General features: G+C 38.3%; 6 protein-coding genes across 7 annotated transcripts; 3 read left to right on the top strand and 3 right to left on the bottom strand.

The window, feature by feature from the left end:
* Nucleotides 1–3,194: 3,194 nt before the first annotated feature.
* LOC129758889 (uncharacterized) lies at nt 3,195–4,013 on the top strand. The gene has a single exon (XM_055756468.1). It carries the CDS (start codon nt 3,195–3,197, stop codon nt 4,011–4,013), a length of 819 nt encoding a protein of 272 aa, XP_055612443.1.
* Nucleotides 4,014–4,552: 539 nt separating this feature from the next.
* LOC129740148 (serine protease 1-like) lies at nt 4,553–5,579 on the bottom strand. The gene is made up of 2 exons (XM_055731754.1): nt 5,190–5,579; nt 4,553–5,120 (listed from the first exon to the last, which is right to left on the bottom strand). The coding sequence occupies exons 1-2, from the start codon at nt 5,577–5,579 to the stop codon at nt 4,650–4,652; spliced, it is 861 nt and encodes a 286-aa protein (XP_055587729.1). The 3' UTR covers nt 4,553–4,649.
* A 136-nt stretch (nt 5,580–5,715) lies between these two features.
* Nucleotides 5,716–11,074, bottom strand: LOC129740146 (serine protease 55-like). The gene is made up of 2 exons (XM_055731753.1): nt 10,499–11,074; nt 5,716–6,089 (listed from the first exon to the last, which is right to left on the bottom strand). Exons 1-2 carry the CDS (start codon nt 10,976–10,978, stop codon nt 5,781–5,783), a joined length of 789 nt encoding a protein of 262 aa, XP_055587728.1. The 5' UTR covers nt 10,979–11,074; the 3' UTR covers nt 5,716–5,780.
* Nucleotides 11,075–12,458: 1,384 nt separating this feature from the next.
* On the top strand, nt 12,459–13,582 carry LOC129740557 (trypsin-like). Of its 2 annotated transcripts, none has more exons than XM_055732262.1 (3): nt 12,459–12,572; nt 12,632–13,415; nt 13,475–13,582. In XM_055732262.1, the coding sequence occupies exons 1-3, from the start codon at nt 12,539–12,541 to the stop codon at nt 13,545–13,547; spliced, it is 891 nt and encodes a 296-aa protein (XP_055588237.1). In that variant the 5' UTR covers nt 12,459–12,538; the 3' UTR covers nt 13,548–13,582. The 2 variants fall into 2 exon arrangements, with proteins under 2 accessions (XP_055588237.1, XP_055588236.1); XM_055732261.1 differs by having other exon boundaries at nt 12,481–12,572; nt 12,629–13,415.
* Nucleotides 13,583–17,792: 4,210 nt separating this feature from the next.
* LOC129758873 (zinc finger protein 782-like) lies at nt 17,793–19,329 on the top strand. Its single transcript, XM_055756467.1, has 3 exons — nt 17,793–17,963; nt 18,034–18,639; nt 18,706–19,329. The coding sequence occupies exons 1-3, from the start codon at nt 17,793–17,795 to the stop codon at nt 19,327–19,329; spliced, it is 1,401 nt and encodes a 466-aa protein (XP_055612442.1).
* Nucleotides 19,330–19,809: 480 nt separating this feature from the next.
* LOC129739423 (trypsin beta-like) lies at nt 19,810–21,267 on the bottom strand. The gene is made up of 3 exons (XM_055730874.1): nt 21,191–21,267; nt 20,645–21,117; nt 19,810–20,586 (listed from the first exon to the last, which is right to left on the bottom strand). Exons 1-3 carry the CDS (start codon nt 21,234–21,236, stop codon nt 19,978–19,980), a joined length of 1,128 nt encoding a protein of 375 aa, XP_055586849.1. The 5' UTR covers nt 21,237–21,267; the 3' UTR covers nt 19,810–19,977.
* Between the last annotated feature and the right edge of the window lie 3,164 nt (nt 21,268–24,431).

Genomic DNA, 24,431 nt, shown 5'->3' with positions numbered 1-24,431 from the left:
CTTGATTCATGGGTAAAATTGGAATACTCATGATATACTCCGTGTGAATAATCACCATCATTCAAATGTGTAACGAACAGCAAGGAACGGCACCTAGCCATAAGAAGGACAGTCGTATTCGGTACGAAACACCAGCTAGACGTGGTACAAACTAGCTACGACAAGTGGCTCTTCCGAGGATACTACCGCAATGACTCGAGATTCCCACATATACCTCTCCACTTCGCGGCTCGAGGCCTGATCTCTTCTCTAAGGACTTGAGATCCGACCCCTCCTCGGATCGACTCGAGGTTGACCTCTCCTCTCATGATTCAACGCCCGATCTCTCCTCAGGTGACCATTAATGTCAACCTTCCAGATTTTGTCTGGATCTTTCAGACTTTTTGGACTTTTGCCAGACATTTTTTCAGGTTCCCAGACTTCCAGACTTTTGACATTTCCTCCAGACATTTCCAGACTTTTGGCTTAGGACGTAAATTGTTCTATGAAACTATGAAAATTCAAAATGGTCATGGTAAAATACGCCAGTAAATGATTAGAATTAATGAATTTTGAATGCAGCAGTGGTTGAGAAGTTGTGCGTTAAGTTGAGAGTCAAACAGAACACGTAAGTGATAGTGTCAGAAACAAACGATTAGTGGCTATCTGCAACATTGGGATCTGGCGACCCAAAAAAAAGGTCACCATCTTCCCCAAAGGTAAGCTATTTAGACTTTTCCAGATATTTCCAGACATTTTTTCAAAATCTTCCAGACTTTTTCGAAAAACAGTTGGCAACCCTGCTGGTGACTCGAAATCCGACCTCTCCTCGTAAGGGCTGTCCCAACGGTAGATGCAAAACACGGTTTTCGACCACGCTAAAACATTTCGGCTGGCACCGGTGTTGTAAATTGCTGTTTTAGCACAGTTATCGATTTCAAAATTCCCAACAGTTATACGCCTTTGTTCCAAATTCATGCAAATTTGGAACAGGATTTCAAAATATACGACAGACCGATTTAGTTCACGGTGAGAAAATTTTAGCCAACAATGATTTCTTTCACACATGTTTGGGTAACATTGGGTGTGATAATAATTTCTTTTTGAGATATTATTTGAATTTTTTTTTCGCTTCAACCACCCTATACGTAACATAAATTGAGAATAGATGTTAATAAAAACCATATCAAGTAGAAATAATAGATGGCACATTATTCTCGATTTAATATCATTAAATAAAAAGCTTTTCATTTGGGCTCAACGAGTTAGTGAATCCAGTCAGCGTTCTAAAATTTGAAAAAAAATAAACGAAAAGAAAATTTTAATACTTTTTCGATGAGGTAAAATAAATGTTTATTGTTTGTTCTATAATTTTTGTTTTATTTGAGATATTGAGAGATTTTTAGTTTCGTATGGATTGCTCGGAGTTTTCGTCAATATTTTTATTTATTTATTTTTCTGTATCCATACATAAATTTACAAATAGTGAAGCAAGTTTTTGTCAAACAAAAAGGGAAATTTCCTTTGACTTTGGGATAAACATTTCTCGTTTCCTTTATCAATGCCAGCAATAACTTGAAAAAAAAATTGCTTTTTCATTTCATTTTAACAAAACCTTATTCCATTGATTCAAAGCAATTTGATTGAATTAATTGAAGAATTGTTTCAATTGACCTTTTTTCCTCGTTGTGTAGTCATATTTGCTTTTAAATTAGTGAAATCCTGGTAGAATAGTTGAAATAATTATTCTGTCAAAAAGAATATTCGTAGAATTAATTTTAAGACAATCAACCGTGAAACTCAAAACTTATGCAATTTTTCCAATAAAATGGGTTTTTCTTCTCAATTATTGAGTGTCTGCAATGGAAGTGTTTCCGTTTTAAATTTGCTCCTACACCGGTGGGGAGTGGGTGTTTTAGACGATTCTAAAATTTTAAATTGTGCTAAAACTGGTATACTTAAAACCAATATTTACGCCTGAACCGTTGCAGGTGCTCTAATTGTAGGAAATAAAACTAATATAACTAAATTAAACGAAACTTGTATACTGAAAGATTGGCAACACGGTAAATAGGAAATGAGCGAACACAGAAATACTCGGTCGGCCGGCAGTCGGCAACATGCGTGAGTCAGCGTAAGCGTCAGGTAACGAGAGAAAAGTGTGTAGAGTTCTGAAAAGAGAGTGCGATGCGTTTTGAAACGAAAAGCGAGATCAGTTTATAGACGAACTTTATGAGAGATGGATCGCGTTGATCTCTCGTGTCAAAAAAAATTAGAATTCGAATGAAAGAAAATGGCGGTAACTACGGTCGGTCTCGACAGTAATGACTCGAGGTAACTACTTATACCCCTCCTTCTGTTGATTAACGGCCTGATCTCTCCTCTAACGATTTGAGACCCGACCTCTTATCGTAAAGACTCGGGGTTGACCACACAAACCTCTTCTCCTGAAGATTCGAGGCCTGACCTCTCTTCTAACGACTCGAAACCCGACCTCTTACCTCCAAGATTTGAGGTTATCCACTTTTATGCCTGTTGTGTGCCGATTGAGAGCAGCTTTCCAGCTCCAAACCATGGGGTCGAAGGCACACTTCTCGACAACCCCCCGTCGATGGGGTACTGCAATGTAATTTTGAAGATTTATTGTGGAATCAAAACAAACGACAGAATTACATTGCAGTACAAACATTTTGCAACACAGTACAGCGCAAAAGTTTTGCAACAAGTAAAAATTAAATAACTTTTTTTACGAAATTGCATTTTGTGACTAAAAGTCAGTTCTACGGCGAATTGCAAGTGCATCAAGGGTGGTGCACTCTACAGTGTCGTTCAAAAATACATCGACACCTGCAAATTTGAAAGTTTTTTGGAAAAAATGGAATTCACTTCCAGTGGTCACTGAGACACTGGAACATTGCTGAGGCGCGTTGGGGCAAGTTGCTCGACTACAGTATCGTGCAAAAGTATAGCGACACTTCAAAAATTGGATTCTTGGAAAAAATTCTAATCGCTTTCGGAGTTCATTTTGAAGCGATTGTAGCATTACTGGGTGTTATTAATACAAGTTGCTGACAACAGTACCGGTCAAACCAATAGCAACTCATACGAAATAAAAATAAATTGAAATTATTTATAAAAAAACATCCGAAAGTCAATCATTGGTGGCATATATGGTCGTTTTGGTGTTTTAAGTGTGATTTGAGTGGTGTTGAGTGATGGCTAGCAAGGCGGAGAAAAAGTTAGCAGCGGACCTTCTGACGAGACGACGAGCATGTGCCGAACGAGATGTGGTGGAGAAGTTCGTAGCGGATTTCACCTATGAACGGGATTGTTGCCAGGTTGCGGTACGTTTGGAGGCGCTCAACAAGTGTAACGAACTCTTCTTGAACGTGCAGAACGACATCGAGATGGGTGACAGCGAAGAACGGTTCGAGACACATCTGGAATTTCGGGCGGATTTCGAGGATCGGTTTTGCAGAGCGAAAGGTTTCTTGTTGTCCAAACTGGAAAGTAGGGAGCATCCGTTGAGTTCGACGATCATACACGCATCGGCTTCTCACAGCATGTCTTCCAGTTTCCATCATCGGTTGCCGAAAATCGATCTACCGAAGTTTAGCGGGGATGAATCGAGATGGATATCATTCCGCGACAATTTCATTTCGATGATTCACTGTAACGAGGACATACCGATCGTCAATAAGCTGCAGTACCTATTACAGTCGCTGGAAGGAGAGGCCAGAAAACCATTCGAGTCGGTGGATATCCAAGCCGATAATTATTCGTCGACGTGGGATGTGCTTAAGAAGCGTTACGATAACAAGCGATTCCTCAAAAAGGAGCTGTTTCGAGGCCTGTACAATCTTCCACCGATCCAGTATGAGTCAGCTCAAGACCTCAACACACTAGTGGATGATTTTCAGCGACACGTCAAGGCTTTGGGAAAGTTGGACGAACCGATCGAGCATTGGGACACTCCGCTCATCTTTATCCTTTCAAACAAGTTGACTTTCAAAAAAAGACATACACCGTCTTAGCCGACATAGGCTTTACAGACTGAATAAATGTCGTGGACAACTTAAGATTAACATGTAATACCCTGTACCGAGATGGGAATCGAACCCATGCCATCAGTGGACCAGCGATTACCGTCTTACCACGCTAACTACTCGACCACCGAGACGTACAATTCATATTCATATCATATCCACAAATATTAAAATATTACAACAAATGTTGTTTTATATATTTTTATGTTGTGAATATCTGGAAATTGTGAAACATGCGTAATTCTCACTTTGTTGAATTTTGAATTAAAAGTAAACTCTATTTTTTCAGTTTTTCAAGCTCAATTTTGGCACTGTTTGCAGAATATTATATCTTTGCAAGAGATTCTTGTAACGAGGTATCGCTGAACGGTTGGTATACGGTTAAGGGTTAAGGGTTGTTACTGAACGATTTAAAACAGTTTTTTCGTTTATTACAAGAAAATCCTATCTTATAACTTCGATTGCTTTAGATTTTGTCATTAAAAAAGGCCTCGTTCTCAGCTAAAGTACAATTAAAATATAGAAGCTTCTGTCTGACTCACGTGAACTTCAGCGCCATCAGACGCTTTATTTAATATCTTCTTCTTGTATTGTTACAGAAATATTTACAGGTTTTTTTTTCACTTAAGGATTGTTCACAGCGAAATCCAATGGTGACCATCCATGCGGTGGAATATCGGTTCTCGTCAACTGCTGCTGGATCCAGGGATTGAAAAACCGAATCTGCGTGAAAGTTGGCGGATTGTTAGCCAGGCCACAGTTCAGCCCGTACGAAAGCAACCCAGCGAGATCCCCGTCACAATACAGCCCGGAACCGAGGTTTCCGTTACAGGGAGCTGGACCTGTGGGTGCGGCCACCAGATTTCCGGCACAAATCATACTCTCGAAGATGGGCCGAATTCGACGCAGGTTGGTACACTGATCCCGATCGTTGACCGTTTGGGGAATTGATCTTTGGTTATAGTCGATGGTAGTTCCTGTTGTGGTAATTTGTCCCCATCCGACTAGGTGGCATGGATGGTTGTTGGGAACAATCCTGGTCCGACGGAAAGCCGGTTCTACCTCGTTCGATGGCAAGTGGAACGGTTCTTGGAGCTGTAAAAGAATTTGTGTTCAAGAAATTAAACCTTCAAGAATTGGAATCAAGTGTGATCATGAACTTACACGAATAACCGCGATGTCATTTTCCAGTGAATGTGATTTAAAATGCGGATGTACGTAGACGGCTAATCCCAGCCTTGACTGGCGAGTGTGGGATACCGGTATAATACGGATATCTCCGGCATTGACTCGCAACAGCCTGGGGTTGATGGTATGATAGGTCCCATTAAGGACACACTGAGCGAGGGTTACAACATGACGTTCATCCACTACAGCAGCTCCGCAAATCTCTCTTCCCGGAGTTACGATAAAGGCAGCTGCAGGAAAATCTCCGAAAGATCTTACAACACCACCTAGCAGATGTGGGTCCGGAAGAAGTTCCTCCTCCGTAATATCAGAGGCAGACGCAGCGACTACAAGCGCCAACAAAAATGCCGTTCTCCTGACAATCATTGTGATACACTGACATCTGCACCCATAGTTTTCAAAAGCCAAGCCCCAAGATATCAGTAGCTAACCTTTTTAGATATCACTAACCCGGAGGGATTAATCGGATAAGATAGAGAGTCGAGTGTGACATTGAGTCCATTCCATGGGAAAGTATCAAAACAAAACAATTTATTCATGAATTATTGCGCACGCTACGTTCCAATCTCAAAGACGACGTTGAATTTCTTCATCGATCCAGCGATTGAAGAAACGTACCTGGGTGAAAACCGGTGGATCGTTTTCGGCACCGCAGTTGGCTCCAAAGGTCAATAACCCTGTCAGTTGACCTTCGCAGTACAGGGGGGATCCGAAGTTTCCGGTACAAGGAGCGTTGTAGCTTTGGAGCATCGTTCCGGCACAGAGCATGTTCTCGCGGATGCGACCCTCGTGTAGGGACACTCCGTTGCAGAAATCGCGGTCTAGTATCGGAAGTTGTATGTATTTCTGTTCGGCTGTTATTATACCGTTTGCAGCCTGGAAAAAATTAATGTTAAAAAAGAATGAAATTAGAAAGATTTTATGGCAAAACTATCATTAGAGCATAACTTCCATTTAGTACCAATAAAAAAATTAAAGGTAAATAATATGATTGATTTTTTTTTCTAAAAGTGTTAGTTATACTTGAATGAATTCATGAGAACGATTTCTAAAGGGTGCCCACGATAAAATTGCCACACACAAAATATATCATTCGAATTTACATCTGATTACCAACAAATTTTCAGGGATTGAAAAATAACTATCAAACTTCATTTTATCATTTTACTCGTATTTTATTAACAGTCCATACGCAAATGCCCGAACCTTGGCCTTAACCCCGGCCGTAAGATTCTGCACAACCTGCGAATCAACCGTTTTTTTGGCATGTGTGTGTATGGATGAAACCGACACTTGGTCATCCGACACGAGCGTGTACGCAGGCCAGTCAGTCAGTGAGCGAGCGTGATCAGGGAAGCGAGCCACATTGTAGCGAGAGGCACATTGCGTAGTTTCCCCCGGATGGAGCATTCCAGTGGACCGACGGGATCGCTACGGAAGACTTGGCCAGTCTGCACATTTGGCGACCGTGACAGGTAATTTCTCGTGAACTTAATCGAATGAGAAATTATAAAATTGAATCAGAAAAGTAAACAAAAGCGATCAACGATTCACGTTGAACAAATTTTCAGCACAGTTGCTTAGAAATCAGACACTTTCTGAATTACCAATTGCAAAAAACTGCGGAAAATGGGTAGTTCTAAGATTAAGAAAAAAAAAAGTAACACAGTTGGATGATTTTCGGAAGCTATTTCGTGTAAAGTGAAAAAAAGAAAAAAATAGTGCATTATGTGATAGATAACTAGTGTTTTAGAAAATTAGCAAAAAGTGTTTTATGAAATAATGCCGAAACACGAATGATAATGAAATAGTAAGCGAGTCGTAAGGACAGCATGGTTATGTTCACAATTTCAAGCGGGTTGAGAGGAGAGCTTGAAATTGGAAGGCGAGTTGGAGGACAGCCTGAACTTATTGAAAAAAATCAAGCGAGTTGAGAGGACAGCTTGAAATACATTTGAAAATAACACCAATAAGCGAGTTGAGAGGACAGCTTGGTGATCAAGCGGGTCGGGAGGACAGCTTCAAAATGAGAGACGAGTTGAGAGGACAGCCTAAACGTATTGATAAAATAAAAATCAAACGTGTTCAGAGGACAGCTTGTTGATCAAGCGGGTAGAGAGGACTGCTTGAAATAAAACAAAAAAACACCATTAAGAGGGTTTGAAGAAATTAAAAAAAATCTCCTGAGAACGATTTATAAGGAAAATTTTTGAAAAAAAAAATTCGTGAAATGAATTATAAGGTCTTCTAGGAGAGGATGGAAGGCCAAGAAAATTGAAGTCATATTGAAACAAGGTAAAAAAAAGTATTGAAAAGAGTTGAGGAGACAGCTTTGAATTTCAACTTTAGTGAATTGAAAGCACAGCATGAAAACTTATAGGCGAATTAAAAAGGCAGCCTGAACGTGTTGAAATAACAGCTTGAGATAAGAAAAATCTATTGAGCGTGTCGAGAGAATAGTTTGAACAGATTTATCAAATTTCATATGAATTTAGATGACAACTTGAAATCCTAAAGCGTATTGTGAGGATAGTTATGGAATCTACACAAATTCATAAAGATGCAGAATGAAAAATAAGCTTTGAATAGGAATAAACAATAATGGAAATCGAAGAACAGCTTGCACTAATCATTTAAAATTGTCAAGTTTGTTGGGAATACAGCTAAACGATACGGATGATATGAATTCCAAGTGAGTTCAAGTAGACAACCTGAAACTATGGTATCTCATAGAAATTATAACCAAGCGAGGTGGGGAGACAGCTTGAGATGAATATGAATATTGATGCAAGTCGAGAGAATTACTTGGATACATTGTTTTGAATTCCAGTTGAATTGAAAGGACAACTCGAAAATTTAAAAATAAAAAAGAGGATTGCAGGAGCAGTGGGACGAATTTAAGTAATGCGAATTGTAAAAATAGCTTGGAAGCTTCAAAGAACAACTTGAAATTGAAAAGCATGAATGTTATTTAAGATGACCAATACAGTATGTCTTGATAGCGAGTCAATAAAGGTAAGTTATTGTTCATGCGAAGAGAGTGAGAATTCGGAACGAGAAATGAGTTATAAATTTCATAAAATTATTGAATATCAAATAACATTAGCAAAATTTGCCAAAATACAAAAGAAGCCGCAGATATTCGTTGATAATTTTTCCCTCTCGGAGTTTCTTAAACATGCGGTAAAAAAAAATCAAGTTTAAAAAAATGGATTTCCCAATTCAAAACATTGTAACACAGAGTGTAAATGTGAAATCATTAAATTTTATTACAGTTTTATAGATTACGCAAACCAAGTTTAAAGTTCATAAAACGTCAACAAAAAAAATAAAATAAAAAAAATGTAAACAATCCTTGAGAGACAAGGCTTAAGACCATTGTGGCCCAATTAGCCTATGAAGTGTGGTTTTTCTAAAATTTTACTTGCGCATCTTTCTTGTGCTTGAAGGTACTTTATGGTCCTGTTGTTAGATAGCGAACAACTTTTTTTGTAATAATTCTCATAAATGTTGATAGGGCAGGAGGGTTATGTGTGTATTGATGAAACCGACACTTGGTCATCCGACACGAGCGTGTACGCAGGCCAGTCAGTCAGTGAGCGAGCGTGAGCAGGGAAGCCAGCCACATTGTAGCGAGAGGCACATTGTGTAGTTTCCCCCGGATGGGGCAGTCCAGCGGACCGACGGGATCGCTACGAAAGACTTGGCCAGTCTCGGAGCAGCCAATACGGCCTTGCTGTGGTCCGCCGATAAAGTCAAGGAGGGAAGACGCCTACGCAAGCCACTTTACAAGAACTACCAGCAACAAGCAGAAACAGATCAGTACCAGCAACCAGAAAGCGCGCCAACGATAGCAGTAAATCCGTCGACGGTATGTACTTCCTCAAAAATTAAATAGAAGTGCCCCTGAACCACACTACACACCCACAGCTTTTGCAATCAATAAAACCCTCGAGATAAATTCAATAGAGTCAATAAATTCTTGCAGTTTCAACTAAACATAATCCCCAGAACTGTATCTCAGGGTCGGCCTTTTTACTACTGGGTAACCGGAGGGAACGCGAACAAAAACTTTACGGGGTAAGCTGTGGAGTTTCTTTCAAAATCAAAAAAAGATTTTTTTTTCTGTTAAGTCGCGAATGCCATAAAGATGGTAAAACGACTATAATCGAAACAAACAAAAAAAAATAATCTTTTTTTGATTTTGCAAGAAACTAAAACCCCGTAAAGTTTTTGTTCGCGTTCCCTCCGGTTACCCAGTAGTAAAAAGGCCGACCCTGAGATACAGTTCTGGGGTCTCCTGCTGCTGAGCTAGTTTTCCAGGAGTGTTGGACCAGTAGGTTTTATTGTGTTGCACGGAATACTTTTTCCTTCACTTCTGGGCTTCCGATCGGTGGTCAATCGTTCCTCGAACCGCTTAATCACTCCCGACACCGTAGAATTAGCGATTCCCAACGTTTTAGCGATGAAACGATGCGAGAGATCCTTGTTCTCGTGATGAATGCGCAAGATTTTATCACGCACAAGCTGTTCTTTCGACTCCATTTCTGCGAGTTTTGATCACAGGACTTTAAAACTTGCAGGATGTAAACAATGCACTGTGAACTAAATCCACCCAAATTTTCATTAAATTCTACCCCACGGTTGAAAAGTAGAAGCAATTTCATAGTGTGGCAAATTCATCGTGGACACCCTTTATGTCTGAAAGAAACCGAACAAAACATATCCCATTACAAGACAATGCTGCGGCAATAGAAAACAGTTTATAGTTTCCTATTCCCATTCCCATCAAAGACAAGGGTGAATAAACACAACCACCTGCTAAACGACAGACGGTCAACACAGTGGTTTTTTTTCTGAAATATACTATAACTTCTACTTTAATAGACTCCTACAATAAACCTTCTTTTGCTTATTCACTCAGTTTGTAAATTGGTATAGTTATCGGACTGGCAAGTAGAAATAAGAATGTTGCGATGGGTTCGATTCTGACTTAACAAACAAACAGTTTTATTACAAAAAAATACAAAATCTGACATAAACTAGTCGCAACTTCTTTCCATTTAGAATATTTGTAGCCTGGACAACATATTCTATGAGTGGAACACAAATTCTAAAGTTGTTTTGATAACTTTTGCAGCAGTTTTCTTTGTATTGTTAAGATGTTTGATACGACGTAATGAAAGCTAACGCGAGAATTGTCAATTGACAAGTATTGTTGCAGCAATTTTTAGTTTTGAAACGCCATGAAAAGCTCAGATAATTGAAAGATTGAGGGTACTCACATTTCGGTTAACACCCCAACCAGGCAGCTGACAGCTAACTGCATTCGCCACGATCCTTTGCTGCCGAATTGCCACATCCACTGTATTCGAGGGCAGCTGGAAAGCCGTACCCAACCTCAACAGAGCAATATCTGCGTTATGGTTGTAAGAAGTATAATTCCGATGCACAATAATCTCGACCACTTCCGGTTGCTGCCTTTGGTAGGAGGCCGGATAGAAATGGATGTCTCCGGCCACAACTTCCACCTGGTTCTGCTTCATCGGAGCCCCTAGTTGATCATCGTAGACACAATGCGCTAGAGTTAGTATAAATCGAGGATGTACTATGGCTGCTCCACAGTAGCTTAGAATTGGAGTTCGGATAAACACAGCCGAAGGAAAGTCACCCCAGTTAGAATTGGTTCCCCCTATTAGGGTTGGATTTGGGGGCGTTGTTGCCGCCAAAGTTAGTGGGATTAAAAGTGTGATTAGAAAATTCATGTTTGTTCTACAATTTTCGGAAATGTACTGAATTCATTTCCAGTTGGTTTATTGCCGGTCGGATCCTAAGAACCTTATCGAACGCACAGAAGCCATCAATCAAGTTTCGGAAGCGACAGACAACGATGGTTCAATTAGCTAAAACATGAAAATAATTGGGAAGCGCTAGTCCGTTCATTGATACGAGGACCGTTTACATTTCGGCAACTGAACTCGCAGGGAAAGCAGCGCCCCTTATCGATGATAGTTTATCAGTTGACACTGCCCCAAAATCCAGTTAATAAGTTAGATTAGCGCGATACAACACGTCAAATTCGGACGAACGACGCCATAAACCTGTTCTCGGCGGTAAATGTTGATCGTTTGTACTCTCAATCACGACAGGAACCTTCACGAATTCTTTAAAGACCCTCGGTATAAGTGGTTTAGTACAGGGGTCGGTAACTTTTTGAGTCCGAAGAGTCGAAACTCCCAATGAGGAAAATTTCAATGTTTGAAAGAGCCAAATTTTTTATTTTGATTACAATTTTACCAAAACAAAAACTTTTAAGGAATGCATTCCTTTTTAAATTAGATAAAAATTATAATTTGAAACACCATTGGCGTTCTCAATGAAAGTAGGTATGGTGAGGAAAAATATTTAAAAAAAAAATGGAAAGAGAAAAAGTAGGACATGTTAAACCTAAGGTAGAACGATAGGACAAAGGATCAAAAAGTAGGACAAGTCGTAATGAAGTAGGGCATCTGCTAAGCCTTGCTCCATAGTTGGTCTTCTATTTGCACATACGGACAGCGCATCGTGTAAATTGCACTGTTCTCTTCTTCGATTCCGAGTGCGCTTAACTAATTATTCCAAAATGCTTTACACTGATAATCGAAATTTTCAGTTTTGAACTGGTTTGCTCTTTAGTTAGCTAGAGCTGCTCCCCTTAACTTTTTCAGTTGAATGTTCGCTCTTGCTCTCACCCTGCCGTTCTCTCCATTGCTTTTCAATTTGGTCTATGTCCGGTGTCTCTACAAAACGTAGCTAGTGTTAGAGAACGAAATATTCACTGAGATGCATTTTCAAAGTCACTCGGGGAGAAATTGCCAACCAAGCCTATAGTAGTTTAATTTTTTACTTTTTTTTACTTATTTCATAAACACGTTCGTCGCCACGCTCATTTTGGTAGTTTTACTAGCCGGCCCCAAAGAAATTCTCAGAGCGAGAAAGTGAGGTGGGAGAATCCATGCTTTGCAACGCGTGGCTATCTTGAGTAAGAGAGCGTCACACGTTTTTGATGTGACGGGGCCTCGCATGAAATACACCCGTCACACGAATATGGGTCCAATGGCGACGAACGTGTTAAAGAGTCGTAGGTTGCCGACCTCTGGTTTAGTACATTGAATACTACCGAATTTTATCATTCGGTACAATTGTTGGTAACATTTTTTCTTTGGACTTGGGGTAATCTAAAGCAGCAACCGTTATCAGTTGGTATCCGAACATTTTGCGGGCGGTACGCCAAGACAACTTCAGTGCCGGACCAACCTCGAATAGGATAACATTCCTCAGTAACGATGACTCGTTTAGAGATCACGTGGGCTTTCACAGGTATTGACGTCAACTGGTAATAACAAAGCCTGGTTAATCAGCTTTCCTATCTTCAGCAGCTTTGTTCCTGCAATACGTTTCCGGTGCTTCCGAAGTGACGCCTTTCCTGGTCGGTGGAACTCCGGCCGCAATCGGAGCGTTCCCTGCCCAAGTGGGTATCAACATTGGTCAGCAAGCATTCTGTGGAGGCACCATCCTTAACCAGAACCATGTTCTCACGGCGGGCAGTTGCGTGCTCAACGATCAGAACAACCTGCTAGCTTCAACTCAATTTTTGGTTAGAAGTGGCATCATCAACATCGACGCCACAACGCCATCGCAGCAGATCGACCGGGTTTTCGTTCATCCCCAGTACAATCCGTTTACATTCGAAAATGACATCGCCGTACTGCGGATCGTTGGCAGCTTCGTTTTCCCGGAAACGGGGCAACCTCACATCGCCCCGGTGGAAATGATCGACCGGATCGTCCCGGAAAACAGTGGCTGCCAGGTTGTTGGCTGGAATTGGACCCCCGGAGTTCAAACGATGGCCTTGCAGCAGCTAGCCGTAAGCGTCTATGAGCGGGCCGCCTGTAACTCTATGCACCCATCCATGATTCGCGATTCGATGATCTGCGTTACGGGGACAACTCAGGCCCAGGGTCTTTGCGTGTCCAACCGTGGCGGAGGGCTGTACTGCGATGGGCGGATGGCTGGAGTAGCTTCGTTTGGGTTTGGCTGCGGGCAAAATACGACGGCGACGGTTTACACACAGATTCGGTTCCACCAACAGTGGATCCAGCAACAGTTTGCCCGGACCGATAACCCACAGGCTGGACCCACTCCGATGCCCGGATTCGATGGGTAGGTTAAGGTAAATAAATTTGAAAATTAATCTTACGATTTTATCTCATTTTTTACAGCTCGTCGTCGATGATAAAAGCTTCTGTGGTGGCCATGTTGATTACTTCTTTAGTTGTAGCTTTATATAGATAACGAAGGTCCGTAAATAAATTTTTCACGAATGAAAAGCCATTGTATTTCTATAACGAATATAATAACAGTTTTTCAATTGCTTTTATAAATTATTCAATTCACATATGTTCGCACATGTTTGCATCTGTGCATTTCCAACTACTCTCTATTTGTTTACCAGTGCCGGAACGATCCGAAAACAACTTAGCAACTGCCATTTTAATCTGTGCTTTACCTGCCGCTTTGTCTTTAGCTGGGTTTGCCCGGATATTAAATACAAAATTTAAAAATAGTAAAGCCTGACCTGGTTGCCCGGAATTCATTGAGAAATGGCCGGAATATGCCCACATTTATTCACTTTATTTGGTTAATCAAACAAAAAAAAAAAAACAAACGCCTCGAAAACGAAATTTTTTGAGCAAGTTTACAAAAAACAATCATGAAAATAAAATACAATTTAAAATCTGTCGATAAGTTTGAATGAACAAATTATAATTCCTTTTTTTTTCTTGATTTTTGTTGAGTTATTTCCGCATTTTGAGAAAATTTGATCGGAATTTGCTCGGATTTATGGTCGTCAATTTTAAAACCAAACGCCCGGATTTTACAAGGTTTTTATATAAAACTGTCTGGATTTGTCTGGCCCGGATGCGTTTTGAAAAAATTCTGGCAAGCTTACGTTATAAGCCTCAAACTCACGAAAAATGGCAACCCAAAGGCAACTAGAGAAAGCATTGTTGAGCTCAAACATACATTCATGCTCCACACAATAAGGAATGAAAGAATCTCATGAAATAATATATTTCAAAATTAAATTCAGATTCCCTACCCCGATAATAATATGATATTGAACAAATAATCAGATACGGCGTTCAAAAATACAGGTTTGTACCGAAAAATTTGAATATTTATGCTTGAAGTTCAGTACTCAGTATGTTAAGTTTTACATTTTTACATATACAGTACCGTTCATAATTGTATAGAAATTGGAAGCACGCTCTCTGTCACTTCGACTTTGAACTTCCATAACTTTTTACTCTGATGATATTTTTTGATCATCTTTTCTGCGTTAGATACATCAATTATCATACTATTTTATCACAAAATTTGAGCTTTCTGGAGTATGTGTGGCTTGAGATACAGTAACTCTACGAAAATCTGACTTTTTGGACTTTTCTCAATCAAACGCCAATATCTCAGAAACTACGCTACATTTTTTATTGAAATTTTGTATAGTAATTGTTGAAATATAAAGCTAGCATGTCTGAAGTTTTCGGAAAGTTTTATCGATATGATCAAAAGTTACGCGAGGTACAATATTTCAGGCATGAACCTAGAAATGCGATTTCTATAGAATTTTGGACGAATGTTTTCTAGAAAAATCCAATTTTCTGTTTAACAACCAGTAAATCTATTCCAACCAAAAAATCAGAACAATATCGCATGATTCTGATTTTAAAACACAAATGGATCATTTATTACATTTTTTCTTTCCTTCATTTCTTTTGCCAGATATTTTTTGATTGATTTGTGTATGGAAACAATGTTGTTCTCATGAATCGTCCAAAATTCTATAGAAATCGCATTTCTAGGTTCATGCCTGAAATATTGTACCTCGCGTAACTTTTGATCATATCAATAGAACTTTTCAAAAACTTCAGACATGCTTGCTTTATATTTCAACAATTACTCTGCAAAATTTTAATAAAAAATGTAGCGTAGTTTCTGAGATATTGGCGTTTGAATGAGAAAAGTCCAAAAAGTCCGATTTTAGTAGAATTACTGTATCTAAAGCCACACATACTCCAGAAAGCTCAAATTTTGTGATAAAATAGTATGATAGTTGATCTATCAAACGCAGAAAATATGATCAAAAAATATCATCAGAGTAAAAAGTTATAGAAGTTCAAAGTCGAAGTGACAGTGCGCGTGCCTCCAATTTCTATACAATTATGAACGGTACTGTAGATAAAAGTAAAATGTCAAAAATGAAAACAATTGACAAAAGTTACAAAATTTGAAAAATGGACAGAAATGCTTAGAAGACAGAAATGACAAAAAAAATAAAACTTACAAAAAATCCAAAAATGAGAAAATGACAAAAAATATGAAAATTACTAAAATGACAAAAATGACAAAAACGACAAAAATTGCAGAAATGACAAAAAAGACAAAAATGACAAAAAAGACAAAAATGAAAAAAATGACAAAAATGACAAAAATAACAAAAATGACAAAAAGGACAAAAATGACAAAAAGGACAAAAAGGACAAAAATGACAAAAATGAAAAAAAATACAAAAATGACACAAATGACAAAAATGTCAAAAATGACAAAAATGACAAAAATGACAAAAATGACAAAAATGGCTTAAATGACAAAAATGACAAAAATGACAAAAATGACAAAAATGACAAAAATGACAAAAATGACAAAAATGACAAAAATGACAAAAATGACAAAAATGACAAAAATGACAAAAATGACAAAAATGACAAAAATGACAAAAATGACAAAAATGACAAAAATGACAAAAATGACAAAAATGACAAAAATGACAAAAATGACAAAAATGACAAAAATGACAAAAATGACAAAAATGTCGAAAATGACAAAAAGGAAAAAAATGACAAAAGTGACAAAAATGACAAAAATGACAAAAATGACAAAAATGACAAAAATGACAAAAATGACAAAAATGACAAAAATGACAAAAATGACCAAAAAGACAAAAATGACAAAAATGACAAAAATGACAAAAATGACAAAAATGACAAAAATGACAAAAATGACAAAAATGACAAAAATGACAAAAATGACAAAAATGACATAAATGACAAAAATAACATAAATGACAAAAATGACAAAAATGACAAAAATGACAAAAATGACAAAAATGACTTAAATGACAAAAATGACAAAAATGGCTTAAATGACAAAAATGACAAAAATGACAAAAATGACAAAAATGACAAAAATTACAAAAATGACAAAAATGACAAAAATGACAAAAATGACAAAAATGACAAAAATGACAAAAATGACAAAAATGACAAAAATGACAAAAATGACAAAAATGACAAGAATGACAAAAATGACAAAAATGACAAAAATGACAAAAATGACAAAAATGACAAAAATGACAAAAATGACAAAAATGACCAAAAAGACAAAAATGACAAAAATGACAATAATGACAAAAATTACAAAAATGACAAAAATGACAAAAATGACAAAAATGACAAAAATGACAAAAATGACAAAAATGACAAAAATGACAAAAATGACAAAAATGACAAAAATGACAAAAATGACAAAAATGACAAAAATGACAAAAATGACAAAAATGACAAAAATGACAAAAATGACAAAAATGACAAAAATGACAAAAATGACAAAAATGACAAAAATGACAAAAATGACAAAAATGACAAAAATGACAAAAATGACAAAAATGACAAAAATGACAAAAATGACAAAAATGAAAATATGACAAAAATGATAAAAATGATAAAAATAACAAAAATAACAAAAATGAATAAAATAACAAAAATGACAAAAATGACAAAAATAACAAAAATGACAAAAATGAAAAAAATGAAATAATTGACAAAATTGACAAAAAATGACAAAAATTTCAAAAGTGATAAAAATTTGAAATTGATAAAAATGACAAAAATTTGGATTTTCCCAAAAAAAAATCATGGAGCACACCTTCAATTATAGGGTTCGTTACAAAAGAATATTTTTGGTTTTAAAACTGATTCATTATGACAAAAGTATACATTACAGTACTTTGTCTTAGAATAATCTTGAATTGAATAAAAGAAATTAAAGCTCATTCGCTTTCTTCAAAATATCCAACGATACGGTTTTTTTTTTTCATCGTGCTTGGTCCAAGAAAACTAAACCACCCATCATGAAAAACTCCTCCCACAATCATCATCATCAGTGTTCAACTTTCCCCACTTGTGTCGTTTTCAAATGATATGCTAGAGCCATCAAAACAAAAATAACGCATCCATAGATTATGTTCCACAAAATTGTAGTAAAAAACTGTGAAACTGATTCTATTTCGAAACACGACAGTTAAGTTTCGTTAGTTTGAATTTAATTCAGTTTTACTTATTTAAAGAGCTGCAAAATACAAGAAAATCATTCTAGGAATCAATTAGAAGATGTTACGTAATTTATGGCGCCGCTCCAATGGTTTGTTTACATTTTTTTGCCTTCGGTAAACAACAACAACAAATTTTGCTGGGCAAAATGAACGAAACACGGAGATCGGCCCGGACAAGGGTCGAAAATTTAGGAATCCAGCCCGCCGAAACAGCTCCCTGTCGATTGTGCTCGGTGTCATGGAACAAGTGCGACCTCAGCGACTCCCTAGCCAGTCCAGAACTGGAAGTGGCCATCCGTGAAGCGGTTTTCATTGCGGTAGGTATTTAAACAGTGAAGTCGTACACATTAACGAAGTTTAAAATTTAAATTTGTTTCATCACTGTAGATTCAACCCGGTGATCAATTTACTGGAGTGTGCCCAATGTGTGTTGATTTGCTCCATATGGTTCGGTTGTTTCGAAATTCTTGTGAGCAGGCACAGTTACTGCTCGGTAGAAGCTGGGAGCTTCCGAAAAGTATTTTGCGAATCGGTGAGGTGGTGGGCAGCTGCCGGACATTCGTAGAACAACTGAATGCCGAAATTGGCAAGCAATTCGAGGATGTTTCCTTCAAGACGGAAGTCCCACAAACGAACTGTGATGAACTACTTCCGCAGGAAGATATCAAGGACGAATCAGAACTTAATATTCTGAACTCCCAGAAGGATGCATTTGATGATTTTATCAATAAAAATGATAAAATAGCTATCCCCAAAGATTCGGACTTCAGCGACGAAAATGATTCGGATTATGAGGGAGAAGAAAATTTTGAAAGCAATTCTTCGGAGGAAGAAAAACCAAACATTAGCGCAGAACCGTTGTCAACGGCTGATAAAAGGAAACGTGGACGACCCAGATTACCAGATCATCTGGTTAAGAAGCGTAGACGGAACCCAGGCGATCCCCCTTTAAAGCGTGGACCCAAAAATTGTTCCCGTATGCCAAAGTATTCGGTAAGTTATCAATTTATGTTCAAACCTTTATAACGAAAATAAATGAAAAATATATTTACATTCTAGATTTGCGACATTTGCGGGGAGATGGTTCACAAGAAGGCTAGGGAGCGGCACCGAAATCAGCACGCAGGCCTCACGCCATACGCCTGCCCCCTTGAAGGTTGTGAACACAAGTTCGCCGATCGGAACGGTCTCCATGGGCACATAGCCCGGCACAAGGACAAAGAACGGTACGATTGCGACTTTTGCGGCAAATCGATTAAAACGAAAAATTCGCTCAGTCGGCACCTACGGATGCACACCGAAGAAAAGCAACACCAGTGTGGGATTTGTGGGAAGAAATTCTGGCGGAAAAACTATCTGGCCAGACACATGACGACACATACTTCGGACAAAGATTTTCCCTGTGGCATCGGAAAGTGTAAGCGAATATTCAAGGGCGAACATTTCCGCATCAAGCACGTGCAGAAAAAGCATTCGGGACCGAAAAAACCGCGAAAGCAACGGGAGAAGAAAGAGCCTAAAGCTAAGAAAAAGAAGAGTAGAAAAAAATTGGAGACCGTTACCGATAGCGGCGCTCAAGATGCTCTTAACAGTTTTGAGACGATTGGCAATGCTGAGGTTGAGCAGTTTGCAACGAATAGTTGGATGGTGAAAAGCGAGTTAGGTTCTGTGCAATTTTTTTAAGCAAAGTAAATATATGAAAAACTTAGTTCAAAATACTATCGTACCTTTTTATTGGCCCAGGTATTACAATGGTTTAACAATTTTTATCCTTAGTTTTGCTTCTCGATTCCTTGTTTTGTCCTTTTTTATAATAACTTTTATTTGAAACGGCTTATGAAGTTTTGTCCTAAAAAAAGAGAAAATTATCTATAGTTATTTTTTTAAATTTTAATTTTGATCTGAGAACTCTGAGTTTAGAATTTTAAATCATGAATAACGATTTAAAGATGAAATATGAAGTTCATATTATGATCGCGGATTAGTTTGTTTGTAATATAAAATTGGTTTTATGATTGTTTGTTTCAAACGCCATATGTTAGGCAATAAAATATATGTTATACATTATTTATACATACTTTTAAACTCCGTTCAAAGCATAACTGAAGAAAATTTCCAAAATTATGATGAAATTATCAAATCAAATACTTTTTTAAGAATCTGTGATTGTCAATGATGTTTATTTAGGAATTAAACACAGGTTTCATCTAATTACATATTTATTTTTGAAATTGTTGATATGGAAAAGTTTATATCAAAGAATACGATTTCCTAAAAACGCTCCTACTCTTTTATGTTTGTAAATTTTTACTATTAAGAGCTATTATCCATCTAACTATAAACAACAAAGCTAGCAACAACCGACAACAGTGCTGCCAGAATTGCAAACGAATGACCAAATCTGTCCGCTCCATTCAAAGCCTTGCTGATCCACTTCTCGTAATGCACCACATCGACGTGAACGCTGGGGAAATTTGGATGGGCACATCCGGCTCCAAAACTAACGACCCCAACCACTTTGTTCTTGCACATCAAAGCCCCGCCTGAATCGCCCTGGCAGGCATCCCTTCCGGGAGCTGCGGCACACATCATGCCCCGAATCAGTGTTCCCTCGTAGGCGCTGTTGCACTGCTCGAATGCCACCACCTCCATGTTGACCCGCTGCAGCGTCGGACTAACGGTTTGCGAGTGCTCCGAGGTAACGCCCCATCCGGCGAGGGCACACAAGCTTCCGGCAGCTGGGGAAGAACTAGCACGTTTTGCCGGATACAGGGTGTCGGTTTGTGTAAACTCGGAGACCAACTTCAGCAGCGCAATGTCGTGTTCCAGCCTCTTCGCGTTGTACTGTTCGTGAATGTTTAGGGACTTAACCTGTCGGACTTGACGCGTGGGGCTTCCCATCTTGGGCAGGACGTTCAGATCATCGGCCATGGCTTGGATCTGAAATAGAGAGAAGATTGAAGGAGTACTTTTCGACTTAAATCTAGGTCCAACTCACCCTCGAAACGCTCCAGGGAACCCCGTGAACATCGGTTACGCAATGAGCTGCCGTCAGCACGTGCTTCAAGGTCAGCAGGGTTCCTCCGCAGAAATGGGCCCCATTCGTAGCCAACTGCAAAGAAACTTTGGAAGGAAACTCCCCTCGGGTAGCTGGAGTACCCCCAATAATCTTCGGGAACCACAAGGCCTGACCCGCGCTGTCATAATGCGGATGTTTGTACAGAGGAATTCCCGAGGCTACCGGTGAAGCCGTAGTGATTGTGGCCAAAGGGGGCAGGACGGCAGCTGTGCTTCCACCATGATGCGGAACTGGTAAGGTCACGTTGGTATTATTGCTGGCACCACTGCTAGAACCAATCGGAAGAATCGGCTCGTAGACATGATGCACCACATGAGTCACATGGGTGATGTTGGTGATAACTGTTCCGTTCTGGGGAACAGTTCCATTGATGAAGGCACCGCTGGCTAGAACTAACAGTTGAAGCGAATTTTTATGAACAAATAATGTTTAACGGATTTTGAATCGAAAATATCCATAAATTACCAATTTGGAAGATTCCAATCACGAAAATCGCGCTACGGTGGCCCATTTTCGTTTAGCAACTAAACCGACCTAAGCATCGATTATCGAGCAGTGGTTAAGGCGCGGAACGCCCGTAAATCCATTATCTAAAACGTACATATCTACCTACCGATTTTATCAACGTGTTTTATCGGCATATCTAAAATCTTAGATATGTTTTGCCTGAGGGGACATGGACATGTAAAAGTATCAATTTTCAATCATAGGTTGAGAATTATTTATTGAGAAGAATATAAACATATATGTATCGGCCCCAAAACTGACGTGTGCAAATTTTCAGCTTAATCTGACATGATCAATTAAAATTAGGTTTCAAGTTTGAATGTTTTAAGGTTTTTTTTTAAATTTTCAAACAAAACTCTGCGTAATTTCTTCGCCTTCTTCTTCTCTCCTTATTGCTAACGGCAAGTAGAACTGGTTTAACAAATTATTTTCATCAAACACGTCAGTGAGTGTCTAAACGATTTTTGCAAATGCAAAGATCTAAAGCATTGAAAAAGTGTTCTCGTAGAAATATTGGTGAATCTGGGAATATAATGAAGATTTAAGAGGATTTTTCACATAAAACTATCAAAATTAAGACACCCTTACCTACACACTTAGAGTGCATTTATTCCGCTCGGGATCATGACTCTCCAAACCACAGGAAAATTGCTCAAAGGTCGCAAAATTAGAATCAATTTTCTTTCCGAAGCTTCGTTTTTCCTGAAACACTGCACAGGCGTTGCACACCTTCTTCGTCCATCGTTTTAGCTATCTTGTTCCACCAGGTCTTCATCTGGTTGATGTCTTTAACAACCTTTCCCTTTGCCTTGAGTCTCCTCTTCATGATTGCCCAGTATTTCTCAAAAAGGCGGAACTAGGGGTAGTTGGGTGAGTCAAGGTTTTTCGGAACAAACTGAACCCCTTTCTCTGCATAACATTCTTGAACGACTTTGCTCTAATGGCAGCTTGCTAAATCTGGCCAAAACATCACGGGATGGTCGTGGGATCGAATGTACGGCTAAATTCGTTTTTGGAGACACTTTTTTTTTTATATAGTTCCTGTGCAGGCCACACAGTTCCGACGCCATTGTCTTATTTGTAACGAAAACTTTCGTTTCTTTTGCCTTATCTGCAAATGCCCTGCCAAATCATAATATTTCGTGCAATTACAAATTACCCTAAGTGCAACTCCTCTTTTCATCGAAGACTGTGAACATCTGGAGCAAACCGTTGTTAAAATCAACTTTGAATCGTGTTCTCTGTTCCTTTGCTGCATTTATCTGCGACCTCACAGCTGTCTTCGCAATTACGAAACCCATTTTGCTGCAGTTCAACAAATAATGGGTTTGGCATCTGTCCGAGACACCGTCATCGTTGTGGGTGATTATAATCTGCCACATCTTTATTGGACGCATGATCATGACACAGGTAGTTTCCTACTGACGAACCCCTCATCAGAAACAGAAATCGTTCTTGTCGAAAGGTTACTTTCCACCGGCTTGTACCAGGTCCTAGCATACCGAACAACAGTCTTTTTAGACCCTGCGTTTTCAAATAATTCCCGTAACCTGGACGTTTTCGAGCCAGCTATCCCAATTCTGCCTACGGACCGTCATCATAAGGCATACATTCTATGCCTCGATATCAACCAAGAGGATAGTCCCCACGAAGAACCCGTTGGAGAGCTTGACTTTGATTTTCGTAGATGCGATTATAATTCAGTTGCTGCTGCGTTAGATTCGACAGATTAGGAATCTTTGTAGGCTGCTGAAAACGTGGAATCCGCTCTTGATTTTTTTTTATGTGAAACTATATTCCGTTTTAGAACAAAATGTACCATTAAAACGTACACATCGTTCCAAAACAACAAAGAACGCATGATGGAACCCCGATTTACGACGACTACGAAACCAGCTACGTAAAGTTCGCAAAAGTTTCAACAGGAATCGCACAGAAGCTCTTAGACATGGGTGGCCAACATTTTCAACGGGCGGGCCAAATTTTGGAGATGAGATAGGCTGGCGGCCACACCTTAATTTTTTGTATATATTCAGAGCAAATAGATTAATAGGTAACTGATTTTCAATGACAATATAATAATATAATAATAATAATATTTATTAAAGACCCTTTAACAATTGTCATTCGGGTCAACGTGACAATATGATATAATAATTTTTTTTTCAAAAATATATAGGTGTGTATGAAAGACAGATTCATGAGATTTGGTACAGGTTACTACTGTTTCTACTTTCTACTAAATTAGAAAACATTTTACGACTACTAAAATAGCCTTCGTGTTTGTCCAGACCAAATATGGAGCAAAAGTTATGTTAAATACATATTAGTTTTTAATTTAAGGTTAAAACTTCTCTTGGGTCAAATTTTTGCAAAAATGTCTAATAGTGTGAGAATTCCAAAATACATTAATTTATTTTTTGATGGTCTTACAATTTTTCAAAATTTAAAAATTCTGATTTTGGACTTCTGTATCCTGTTGAGATGTCTAACTTTTCTTTAAATAAAAAAAGGACAAGAAAATGATGCGATGATATATGTATATCGACTGCGAGCGTTCTGAAAAAACAAAAATGTCAACTCACTTCGAAGATGCGCGTATTGCTTCACGAATGCCCATTCCAGATATAATGATTTAATCGCGCAGCGTTGCACAACAATGAACGATCAATTATTCTTTTGCAAACCAGGTTGTTCAGAAACTTATTAATAATTATAATTTCAAAAGTCAACCAGACCTCCATCATTGATAATTTTATAACTGAACTAACTTCAACAATTCAAAAAGCAGTTTCAAATGAAATGTGTACTATAAAATCGGATTTTCAAACAGTGACCGCCGGCTACAGAATTCTTTTCTTAAAAATTTGACACTATCCAAACAGATTTTAAAAATTTGAAGAGGTATTTTATATAAGATTTTTACGTCAAAAAACTATATTTGAAATTCACATAACTTTGTAATTTATCAGCAGATATTATAACATGGCATTTCTAATCGCATTGAATTTTAATGGCATTTCAAGTGAATTTTTTAAAAGTAAGTAGTGAAAATTAATGTGAAAAATCATAAATTAGCTACAAAAACTGTAATATAGTTCCGTCTGCAGAAATTAGCAAATTTTAAAATTTGTGATAATCCGAAGAAACCCTGCGTGAATGTTCATATCATGTATCTATTTTTCCGTAATATTTACAG

The sequence above is a fragment of the Uranotaenia lowii genome, chromosome 1 (genome assembly GCF_029784155.1).
Source record: "Uranotaenia lowii strain MFRU-FL chromosome 1, ASM2978415v1, whole genome shotgun sequence".
In the NCBI taxonomy this organism is placed as follows: domain Eukaryota; kingdom Metazoa; phylum Arthropoda; class Insecta; order Diptera; family Culicidae; genus Uranotaenia; species Uranotaenia lowii.
Note: the sequence above shows the minus strand (reverse complement) of the source record. Positions and strands in the feature narration are given on the sequence as shown.